The sequence below is a fragment of the Vanessa cardui genome, chromosome 19 (assembly GCF_905220365.1).
Source record: "Vanessa cardui chromosome 19, ilVanCard2.1, whole genome shotgun sequence".
NCBI classification, from domain to species: Eukaryota; Metazoa; Arthropoda; class Insecta; order Lepidoptera; family Nymphalidae; genus Vanessa; species Vanessa cardui.
Genome location: NC_061141.1, coordinates 4,447,183 through 4,460,104, shown reverse-complemented (window position 1 = coordinate 4,460,104; position 12,922 = coordinate 4,447,183). Strand labels below are relative to the sequence as shown.

Genomic DNA, 12,922 nt, shown 5'->3' with positions numbered 1-12,922 from the left:
ATGACTTAAAAGTTAACATTAGGATTTCTATACAAAACTTTTGACAAAGGAATTTATAATCTTGTTGACAATTCCATTTAATTTTAGGTTATTTTTTTTATACTTCAATTTTATAGATTGAATGATGAATGATGGAATGTACATCAATGTTATGATGAATGATCGAATGAACACTCTTTTGCATTTATATTTTATTTGAATGAAATAGTCTAATTTACAAAATTACAAGTACATTTGAGCCTTATTTTGTGCTCATTTTCCTGTTTGTGGATTTTGTAGATATGTTAATTCTTTACACTATTCCGTATAATAAAATATAAATAATATTCATAAAATACTCAAATCGGTTGTGCGAGATACTCATTGTGCTTCATTGTCGACAATACCGAGATAGCTAAGGTATTTAAATGGACTTCTAAGTTTAGGTTTAGCTAAATTTGAAACTAAATAAAATATATTTTTCAATTGTTCATAATGTTTATTCAAACCCAAATTTTCTTTTGCGTTTCTTTAATTGTATTTTATATAATTTATAATTTAGGTAGTTAACGTCAAATATTAATTAGTTAGTTAATAATATTTATGATACTACATTTGTTGTTATATTAAACACATGGGAACATATACCACTGTCTCAGTACCACCAGAAAAATAAGATTTTTGGGTTTCAATTTTATCTAAGGTGTGTTTGATGTGCCTTGGGTATTATGTAAGGTGCCTAGCTCCACCAGGGTCACTGGAGGCGCGACCAGTACTGCTGAGAGTCCTGTCCTGGTACAGCTAATGGGACAGATACGCCCGCACCAAGTAGACCGCCTAGTTCTAAAAGAAAGCCACGTTTATAATATTAGTAAATACATTTATAGAGATATCATGACGTCAGGCTATAGAAAATGTACCTGGAGGAGGCGATGATGGTTCATGATGGTAGCTGTGGTTGACGTATGGGTTAGGCTGCCGGTATGGCAACTCGTACCGAGGATAACCCAGGAAACCGCTTTTGCATAGATCAGACTCGCCACTCTCGCAAACAGGTGTGTCACCCACCATACCGCTGGTGCTGTAGCCCATGGGAGTGAGGGGACTGAAAATATTAAAAGAGACTAATACTTAACGGGTTGTTGAATTGAAGATATAATATGGATCTTTAAATCTATATACATAGTTCGTTTTGTAAGAGTTGCATCTGAAATGGTTATAAGCTAATGTGCTCAGACTTTCGGTCATCTTATGACCACGGCAAATAATACTATGAAATGTTTAAATGTCATATTTTTAAATTTAGAATGTTTCATCGACTAAAATATCTATGGAGCAATCAATCAAAATTAAAAAAAGAGACAAATTTATTGGAAGGAATAAAAAAAAAAATTGATTGTGAATGCTGAAGCTACCTGTAAGTGTCGACGTTGAGCGGCGACTGGTAGGGCGCGTGTTGCGCGTGCTGCGCGTGCGGCGCGTGCGGGGCGGGCGGCGCGGGGAGCGCGGGCGCGGCGTGCGCGTGCGCGTGCGGGTGCGCGTGCGCGTGCGGGTGCGCGAGCGGCGCGTGCGCGGGCTGCGCGCTCGAGAAGCAGTCGGGGCTGCGGCGTTGGCTGCGAATCTTCTCCTCGCGACGCCACTTCGCGCGCCGATTCGAGAACCACACCTTAAGGTCGGGTCAGGTTAACGCGACGCGCGCGCTACGCGTTACGCTTACGTTCATGCTTTTTGATATATTTTGTTTATTGCCTTTTCTGCTCCAAAATGTTTACGTGCAACTTTTATTTTTTTTTTGAATTTTATTGTTTTATTAGTATCAAATCAGATATTAATTTTAAGATATTTATTCTTGTGTACATACATCGATGTAATATAAAGTTCAAATAAAAAAAATTAAGAATCGCCAAACAATTTAATAAACACAAAATGGTTAAGAAAAATGTTTCGGCTTACCTGTATCCTCGCTTCCGGTAGACCTATCTTAGCCGCGAGTCGTTCTCTCGCGAACACATCTGGATAGTGAGTTCGTTCGAATTCTGTAATCATAAACGAAATTTTAATTAATTTTGTATTTCATCAACACGTATTTGTGTGGATACATAAACTTTTTAATTAATGCAATTTACCATGGCAGCCAAGATGGCCCAGTGGTTAGAACACATGCATCTTAACCGATGATTACAGGTTCAAGGGAAGCACTGATTTTTTATGTTCTTAATTAATTTCGTACTAGGCGGTGTAGGAAAACATAGTGAAGAACCTGCATATGTCTAATTTCAAAGAAATTCTGCCACATTTATCCACCACCGCGCATTGGAGCAGCGTGGTAAAATAAGCTCCAAACGTTCTTCTCAAAAAGAAGCCTGTACCATATTAACTATTGGATTAAAATTAAATACAGGCAAGTTCTCCTATCTTCCTCATAAGGGTTAATAATTATGAGGCAAACTTCTGGAATTGTGTTTTTGTAAACTCTGGAGCTGAGCTTGTGCTCCAACATTCTTGAAACTTGGTAATTTAGGTTGAGATTACTTCTACAGACCTCTTTCAAGGCTATCTATCTGCTCGTTGGTGAAACTAGTGCGGTTGCGCTGGAGCTTCCGCTTGAGACGCAGCCTGGCAGCATCTTCATCAGCTCCACTGGAACCCGCGTTCGAATTGTCACCAGAGCCCGTTTCATCTGAGTGTAGACCTTCTAAGCCTTCTATTTGATCTTCCCCTGTGATAGATAATTTTATTTCTGTTAGAATTATATTATTACTATACATTTATCATTTATATATATAAGAGTCAAAATGGCCCAGCGGTTAGAACGCGTGCATCTTAACCGATGATTGCGGATTCAAACCCAGGCAAGCACCGCTGATTCATATGCTTAATTTCTTTATAATATCTTTATAATTCATCTCGTGCTCAGGGGTGAATGAAAACATCGTGAGGAAACCTGCATGTGACAAATTTCATAGAAATTCTGCCACATGTGTATTCCACCAACCCGCATCCCTCAGAGGGAGAGGAGGCCTTTAGCCCAGCAGTGGGAATTTACAGGCTGTTGTTGTATACATTTATCGTGGCAGGATATTTTGTGTAGGTAAGTGCGTCTGGGTAGGTATCACACACTCTGATGAGTGAGTGCGTTAGTGGTAACTACCGGCACATAGGACATAACATGCCCTAGTTTGGTGGCGTATTTGCGATGAAGAGGAATGTTAATATTTCTAACAATGCCTTTGTTGGTGGTAACAATTTACTATCAGGGATTTGCTCGTCCACTTATATTATGACGGAATACACAATGAACATATTGTTTTAATTATATGAAAACGTATTGCACTCCGATTTTAATCTTTACAATTGGGTACATATATGTCAGAGGGACCTATTTGTCAAATTATGCTCTGCCACTTCTATCACTGAATCAACTATTAAAGTCTATGCTAATATTACGAATGCCGAAGTAAGTCTATCTGTTACATCTACACGCCTTAACTATTGCGGTATTTGGATGAAATTTCCTATGAAGATATTTTGAGTCATGGGAAAGACCATAGACCAGTATCTTAATTCATCCCTCGAGGGGGTAAAATTTATATAATATAATTTATAAATTTCACGCATTTAAAGTCTCAAGTTTAGTTAGTGTATTAAAATTTTTAAAAGTTACGGAGATATAATTTGATGACTGTTTAAAATAACCATAATCCAATCTAACCGTGGAGCCGCAGTTATCTACTTTGTGTCTAAGAATCTGTAACAGTTCCCCCTCGAGAAACTTGGCAGCCGCGAAGTGAACAAGTAATAATTAATTTCCCAAACAATTCGATAACGCCGGATTTATTCGACTTAAGATTTTAATCATAGGCCCGTTCTGTGATTTATACGAATTCCCTTTAAAACAATACGCATTTAAATTTATAGAAAATATGCTAAGATTTTAGATCGTGAATATTTACTTAGTACTTATTCAGCAGGGTTTATTTTTCCATTTCAATACAAATGGATTTGCGTTAAGGCTTAAAAGCTATTTTATGCAATCGTCCATTTAATCAGCAACTGTGTGGGAATATGTAATGTTATGAGTCTATTTATTATGTATTTCCTTAGATATCAGCCCCATCACACATTGAAAATAAAAATAGAACGAAAGCATAAAAATATGCCATAAGATATTCTTATTGGGATCAGTCTATAGCATTGAACATATTGTCATTTGTTTATTTATTTTATTGGATAGGTTAATTTAAGTTAAAGGTAGAGGTTAAGCGTCCCTATTCAAGTCATAATTTTAGTTTAATTTAATGGACATTTAATTTCATTAACGCTGATCTGCTTTAGAGTTAGATTCTTATGAGAAATTCAATTGGATTTTCTTCATATATGTATTTAAATCAGATATTATCTAGCAAATATTAATATTAACGTTGAATTTATGGATATTTTTTAAATAATCAATAGTAGATTCTAATCAAAATTATAAATAAGTCGCTTGGGTATAATTAATAATAATTGATTTGTTTAATAAGTAACAGCTTACATAAGGAGAACTGATCTGAGCTGATCGCTGATGAGTGATGATCGTTCTTTGCCTCGCAAACATCATCGTCATCTCCATCTTGTCTTTATATACGAGGGGTGATCCAAAAGTAATGATAATTGATAATAAACAATGTGAATAATGTTATTAAAAAAAATAATTTTCAACATAGTCTCCTAATAAGTCTGACTCTCCAAAAATTCTTCAACTGCAGCCATCACTTAGCTGTTGTCTTCAAATTTCTTGCCTCGCAGATGTTCTTTGAGCCGAGTAAAGAGATAGAAGTCACTGGGGGCCAAATCTGGGGAATAGGGTGGGTGTTCGAATATTTCTAACCCGGATTCTTGAATGGCAGTCATCACAACTGCGGCTTTGTGAGACGAAGCGTTGTCTTGATGGAACAACACACCTGCTCGCAGTTTGCCACGTCTTTTTTGTTTGATGGCCTCCCGCAATCTTCTTATTTGGTCTGCATAAGCCCGTAATAGTGGCCCCTTTTCCAAGTCCTCCACCATAATAATTCCTTCAGCGTCCCAAAAAACAGACGCCATAACCTTTCCCGCTGAACTCGACACTTGGAATTTCTCCGGCGTCGGTGATGAGGCTCGCTTCCATGTCATAGACTGTTGCTTGGTTTCAGGATCAAAGTGGTGGATCCAGGTCTCGTCCATAGTCACAAAACGTAACAAAAAATGTCTTTATCGCATTGAAACTTCTTGAGATTCGCCCGAGAAATGTCGACTCGTTTATTTTTCTGCTCGTCGGTTAACCTTGTTCATATGCAATTCATTTGCATTTCTTTGAATGCTGCCATATGAAAATCTCAGCTTCATGCCTGATGGTCACTTTTCGATCTGCTAATACGATATCTTCGACTTTTTTGACGTTGTTTTAGTGAGGAACGTGGATGGGCGTCCTTCGCGATGTTCAACTTCTGTGGATGTTCTACCCAACTTAAATTCTTTGGCCCAGCGCGCAACTGTGGGATATAGAGAAACAGATTCCCCTAATGTTTCCACCAAGACGCAGTGTATGTCTTTGGTTTCATTTTCTTTAAACAAAGGTACTTTATGACAGCTCTTATCTCGTTTTTCTCCATATTGATTAATTATTGTCGACCGTCGCTATTCAAATGATTGTATCTCCAAGGAATGATGACCTATTTATATGATTTTTTTATCCTGAACTACTGGGTATATAAAGAAACTAAACAATTTTTTTTGGATTTTTATGAAGCCTAGAAATACCCTCTTACCCCTCGTAGATTATATAGAATTTGGTTACTTACGACATCTCTTCTAAAATTATAAGCATTTCTTTATTGTTTGTGTGTGTATTGTGTAATACATGTACATTACATGTATTATATACAAAAACCTTCCTCTCGAACCACTTTACCTATTGAAAAAAAACCGCATATAAATCCGTGGCGTAATTTTTGGAGATCTTAACATATATAGAGACAGCGGTAAGCGACTTTGTTTTATACTATGTAATTATACCTTATTTAAATTCACAGTAGTCATCTTTTTATTGTAAAGGATGACAGATATTTTAAACTTGATTAGACTTGAGAGTTGAAGAGAAAAAATGTAAGTTTTATATTTAGCGAGTAATTCTGCGGTGAGTCCGCTTTCGTAATCCGCTGAGGAGCCGCGCGGCGCCGCGCAGACAGGGGCCGAGCACTGCAGCCGAATCGTCTTGATATAATATTTTTTGTCACCCTTTTTAATTTAAAATATAAAACCTCTTTGCTTTACTATGTAATGTAATCATCGCGTAGTTCGCAATTTAAAAATTTCTTGGTCATCTTGCTTTCTTTAAATATTAGGTGAAGTAGTGTAGTATCGTATCATACTAGTGGTATAATTTTATTTTATTATTAATATTATTAAAAAAACGAATATTTCGATGATCTGTTATATAGATGCTTTTATAAGACTAAACTTATTTTATAATTTCTCAGAACACTGTTAATATTCATTAGTCTAAAATTTTCTACTTCCAAATAATATAAGGATTATTTGCTCGATTAAGTGTGTCTTTAAATTAATCCATGTATTTAATTTCTTCGTTACATTACATAATTTAAACCCAGTATATTACATAGGTAATATAACTTGTTTAGAATATACATATATACATACTGTTTTATTTGTACAACTTATCCAGATGCGATAAACTTGCCCACGCCTCTGTTAGACAATAAATATATCTAGGTACTTAATTTAAAGTAAACTATCTAACAAATAAATTAAATTCAAGTGTCAAGAAGCGTCGCGCGAGGGTGCCGGGGTCCGGGGGGCGGAGGCCGGGGGCACCGTAACGTGGGCGTTCATGCGGAAGGAGACGATAACGGCCCGGCCTACCACGTAACCCTGCCTACGATAGCATTATCGTTTAAAAATGTATGCCCAATAATGGAGTCGATTTGCTAACTTTTTAATAATTCTGTACAAAAAGGGATCCAAAGAGACAAAACATACAGGATTTCGATTGAACATATAATATCAGATTGTTGTAACTTATAGAGAATATATTTAAGTTATTTGAATTTGAATATAAAGACTAAATTTTATTTACTTTTATTACTATAAAACATTGAACGGATTTTTTTAATCTGATTTACTTTATAAATGCTTACTTTATAAAATTTTAGATAGATAATATTAATAAGTTTTTATGCAAAACAAATATGTTTTATTTTTTATTTTACTGCGAGTTTTGTTCTTGTAGAGTTACATTGGTAGCGCCGTTGGCTCGGACCGGAGTGTTTTCACAACGTTCGATTCACAAGCTTACTCTATCTTGAAGCACTATGACATTTAAATAATGTTTTTTTTTTAATCCAAGGTATAAACCTGTTATGACTATTTAAGAAATTAAATTGTACATTACTTGTAAAGAACTTTAAGAATTAGTACCTACATTATTTCGAAAGATATATTACAGACAGGTTCCATTCATTCATCCGTTCACTTAAAGGCTGAGTGAGCCAGTGTAATAACGAGCATGAAGGGTAAACATCTTAGTTTATTTAACATCGTTAACGACACCGTCAAATATATATATATATTTTTTAATGACGACCAGTTATTTCATTTTCCATTAAACGTAATCTAAATCTATGATTTGTTTAATAATAGTTCATTTCAGCATTCATTTTGTTTCTGTACTTTTAAAATATCCGGCTTACGTTATCATAGAAATCTTTTTTATATACATTTAGACAGACGAGCTAATGGGGGTGGTAAGTAGATATTAGTGCTGTAAGAAATTATGTATATTTTTGCAATTAAATTGATACACGATTTATAGACGTATATAATAAACCATTATTTTTTATATATAGTTATATAAGTGATAACTTTATCTTTATATGCAATATACTTATTTCCATATGTACCTACGTGTCTACATTCAATTTGCAAAACTAAATAAACATGTTTATTTTTTTTAAATATTTTTTGTTTAATTTTAGTAATTATTTATCTGTATCTTTTTTTCTAATGTAACATGATACAGTAGACAGTTCATTTCTTAATTATAGTCCCACCCACTTCTCATCACACGAATGTGACACCTCGAAACACTCATTTCAACATAAGCCGTGTTATTATTTACACCGTCGCATCTACAACATAGAGGCGTCATTCCCCTGACATTAATACATCGGTGGCGAAATGTCATTCGGTGTATCAGAAGCCCATCTGTCAGGCGTCGCGGGAAAACATTAATGTTTCATGAAGGCAGTGTACGAGATCCGTATCAGATAATAGATGTGTCTCTATTTGACGGCACTCAAAATTAGTACGGACGGGGTGGAACATTCGTACTAATACTTTGAATATACTTATATATATTTTCTCTGATCTAAATAATATCATTTTAATAATACTTTTAAATAACAATATATTAATTAAAATTTATAACATAAAATCAGAAATTTATTCTAAGGGAATATATTTATTGTTTATTATTAATCTGTTTTCCGCCAACGAAGAAAAGATGGCGTCTCAGTAATAAACAAAACGGTCGGTGTTGCCTTATCGCAAAAAATGTCGTCACACGTGTGACGTGTTTCATTTCGCGATTCCCCTGTGCGTTCCCTTCAGGGAGTTATGTTTTGTTCCCTATAATATCTGTATTTATGATGAAATGTAGGTATTACTGTCAATCTCGGAGATAAGATTGGGGTTATATAGAACGCGATACGATTCATTTGCTTAGTCTATGATTTCTTGATATAATGGCTGTATTTTAGCCGTAGTATTTGATTTTTTGATTGATAAATCGATATATTTTATTTAATTTTTATGAATATGTGATATTTAACATAGCTCAAAGACGGAGAAGAAATATATTTGAAATTAAATTGAATAGTTAAATCTGAGAGTGGGATAAATAAAATGGGTCGAAACAGATAAAAATAAGATATGTTTATCATTTATGTAACCGTATGAATTTGATATTTAACAGTCCAGTCACGCGTCGGCCATTTTGTGCAAACGGCGGGAAAAGCCGCCGCTCGAGCGCGCAGGTGTTTTGTAACCGATACGAACGCGATGTGAATTTCAAATTTATTCAATATGATATGATATTTTTGATTATTTATTTTTATATTATATATTATAGATTTTATAACAAGAATAATATAAGTTATATGAAAATGTAACGTAAGTTTTACAACAGAATCGTGAGCGCATTTTACAGTAACGCTTGTATACCTACGTTCAAATGCTGGTCAAATGCGAGATATTTCTTTTATCTCAAGAAGAAGTTCACTAAGCTTGTTCCAGCATACATTCGGACAGTTTAAACCACGGACTGCCTACCACGATGTTATTTTTCGAATTGGTATGTACACACAACTCAGATATAGCATCGGAAAATTAAATAAAACCGTCATATGATATTACAAGTTATTACGTTTGTCTAAATCATATTCACATACGAAATAAATATTGATAATTTGCGTACTTAATTCGGATGTGATCGGTTTTACGAATTTTACAAATGCTACATCTAAGTTGTGTCGTAATATACCTATCTGATAATAATTGTCATTCCTAATAACATTTCATCAAATACGTCTATAAAATGACAGTTGCTTCAATATTTAGTTTCTGCTATATTGATCTCACAATTTATTTCAGAGTAATAGAATTACAGTAAAACGTTCCTTACCTAATAAGGGTTTGACTTGCAAGCGAATAAATTTTATACAGATAAAAAATATTTTCTTCAGTGTTTCCCTCCGTAAAATGTATACAAGTATCACTCGAGAACCAGTAGATGGCATTTAATAAAACCTGATATAATGATAGCTCGAACGATATTGTGGACAGATAAACTGGTTTTAAAATATCATCTAATATAATATATTATCTTAGGAGGAATAAAGTTAAAGAAACAACTCAGAATTTGATATTCTCATATAATCATTAGTCAAGAATAAAAATAATATTGTATGGTATTAAAATTATGGAAAAAACTACGCGTTGCATTGTTTTTGAACGTTTTTAAAATTAAACTAGCGGCCCGCCCCGCCTTCGTTTGGGTGCAATTTTGATACTTAATACACTACATAATTTGTTTATTTACGATTCACATTACAAACTTCTCTAATAGTCAGCACTTCTTTACTATATTGTCCATGTATTATATAGAAAAACCTTCCTCATTAATCACTCTATCATTGTATTATAAATAAATACATTTCGATCGGTAACTTTTTATAGCGCATAATATTAAATGGAATATGTCAATCTAAGTATTGTGGGCGGTTCGCCTTCTGTCATCGTAGTATGTAGGCATTTCGATATAAAACAGTAGGATCTGTTCACGTCAGCAAATATCCTATGTTCAAATTTTGAAATATAAAATAAAAAAATATTAAAAAGAACCGTTGCTGTTTTCAAGTTCTTTTTTTAAAATTTTCTACTCTTTCTTACCAAAGAAGAGACTTGTGGAAATAGTGGTTTTAAGAGTATAAGGGGTTAAGATTAATCTGCGATTTCAGATCACTAGGAGGCCCAAACACCGTTGAACTACCGAAGTTTCAAGTATCGTGATTTGGTATCTATCTACTATTCACTAGTAAAAAATCTTTTACAAGTGCCTTACAAATAGGGCGGTCAACATCGGGAGGAAACCTGCATGTGACAAATTTCATAGAAATTCTGCCACATGTGTATTCCACCAACCCGCATTGAAACTGTGGTGGAATATCTTCCAAACCCTCTCCTTAATGGGAGAGGAGGCCTTAGCCCAGCAGTGGGAAATTAACAGGCTGTTACTTATAAATGACGCATTTGGACCCGAATGACAAAAATACTACAACTTAAACTACATATTTGAACTTAATAAAGAGCTTTGACTAAATAAAAGTAATATATATCTCTTGCCTACATCTTCATTGAAACGGTTTCCAATCGCTAGCGTTAGAGATACAAATATTGTATACAAGCGGTAGGTACAAGACATATGTGACGTGTATACGTGTACAGTAGGTATAGTTATACTATACAAGTATACTTGTATAGTATAATTATACGAGTTGTTTACGCGCGGCGCGCAGCGGGGCGGCAATAATGTGGCTCCGCCCACGTTCGCTTTTTACCGCATTATTTTACCTTGCCAACGTTGTTCTATGAAATTGATGGTGGAATATTAATTTATATAGAATTTGATCAGTTTTAATATTTGACAATTTCGTCGGACGATATTGTTTTCGCTTATGATGTTTATTTATGTAATCCGTACCTAAGCGATGATTGTATTATGTTTTGTTTTGTAATTATATAAATTTTGATTTTGTTTTCAATATTGCTTTTTAATTTTGTTATTATATAGCAAGGGTTTCTAAGTTGAAAAGTTTTTATATGAATTCAGGCATAGATTTTTCTTTGAAAATTCTTCGTATAGGAAAGTCAACGCATAATAGGATTGAAATATGTATACTTATTATTTTAATTATTCAGTACTTGTTATTTGTACACTTAAGCTTTAGCATTAAGAATGCGTAATGCATATTTCTATCAATTAGATTTTTAACACATAGTTGTCAGCGTGGAATGACTTTTTAAACGGTACTTGTGGTTATTTGTTTTATGAACAAAAATTGCAGTTTTTACTAATATAGATTATAGAATTTTTATTTAAATTGTGTTAAAATCGTTTTACATTTATACCTACTTAAAATGTAATTTGAGCTAACTCAACATACAGACAACTAGATTAATGAACATGCAAAGAGAACGAACCTACTATCTAATTATGATAGAACAAATGTTTATAAATAAATGATAAATAAATCTTCATTTTGTAAAGTACGACCTTATTTGAGGTCGCAGACGAATAAACGGACGTCATAACAGGTCACCTTCCCACATAGACACTGGCAGTGAAAGAATTATAAACAACCCTTCACTATGCCAACGCATCATATCAACCAACCATGTGTGGTTACTCTGTTTTTTTATTTTTTATTCAAACCGCAAAGTATTGCTGAAAGTAGTAACATTTTGCATATTGGTGCATCAATATACAAAGTCACGTAAAGGTAACTAAAGTTATGTAATGTGTTCGATTTTTAAAACCCTCAATTTCGTAATGTACCTTATATGATTTCGGTTTTTAAAACACTTATTTTGGTCATGTAATATGTTTTCGGTTTGTAAAACACTTAATTTGGTCGTGTTATATGATTTGTTTTTTAAAACACATAATTTGGTAATGGAACATGATTTCGGTTTTTAAAACACTTAATTTGATCATGTAATATGATTTCGGTTTTTAAAACACTTAATTTGGTCATGTAATATATTTTCGGTACCTCCAAACACACTTAATTTGAAAACAATAATATTTTACTAAATAGTAACGTTTACGAATCCTCTCACATCCCGTTCCTCTCTCAAATTAACAGCTATAATTACATGTAAGCGTGCGAGGGGTTGAAAACAGCCCTTTAACGAATATTTCCATGTTTTAATCCTGTTTCATGCGTTATTGCCCCCCACAAACCCTTTGTAACTCCCGCTCGTCTAACCACCGTGCGCTTTTAACCGCTCGCATCATTTCAACTTGTTTATTTGACCATTCGTATGAATGATTTTGTGGTAATAGACAATATTTGTTTATTATCTGTTTCTTACAAATAAAAAATGACAGTAGTTTTTCTTTTGTTAAACAATATAGCAACGTGCCAAATACATACGTAAAGAATATCATTAAAAAAATCATAATAATTTTTCGTGTTTAAAACAGTGTTTCTATCATTAAAATACAATTAAATGACAACGATGAAGGTAAAACCAAAGCGGTTTTACTCTGAAAATTTAATTAAATATAAAACGCGAGACGCACAATGTTTCGTCGTACGGTTATCCCGAAAGGGGTGATAGG

General features: G+C 33.9%; 1 protein-coding gene across 1 annotated transcript in view; it reads right to left on the bottom strand.

The window, feature by feature from the left end:
- Positions 1 to 1,390: 1,390 nt before the first annotated feature.
- The window catches only part of LOC124538113 (paired box protein Pax-6-like), a 46,406-nt gene continuing 34,874 nt past the window's right edge, over positions 1,391 to 12,922 (bottom strand). The window contains exons 5-7 of the mRNA XM_047115115.1: positions 2,522 to 2,698; positions 1,933 to 2,015; positions 1,391 to 1,645 (exon numbers count right to left, since the gene is read on the bottom strand). Of these exons, the coding sequence (XP_046971071.1) occupies positions 1,391 to 1,645; positions 1,933 to 2,015; positions 2,522 to 2,698 (515 nt within the window). The remainder of the gene's footprint in view (positions 1,646 to 1,932; positions 2,016 to 2,521; positions 2,699 to 12,922) is intronic.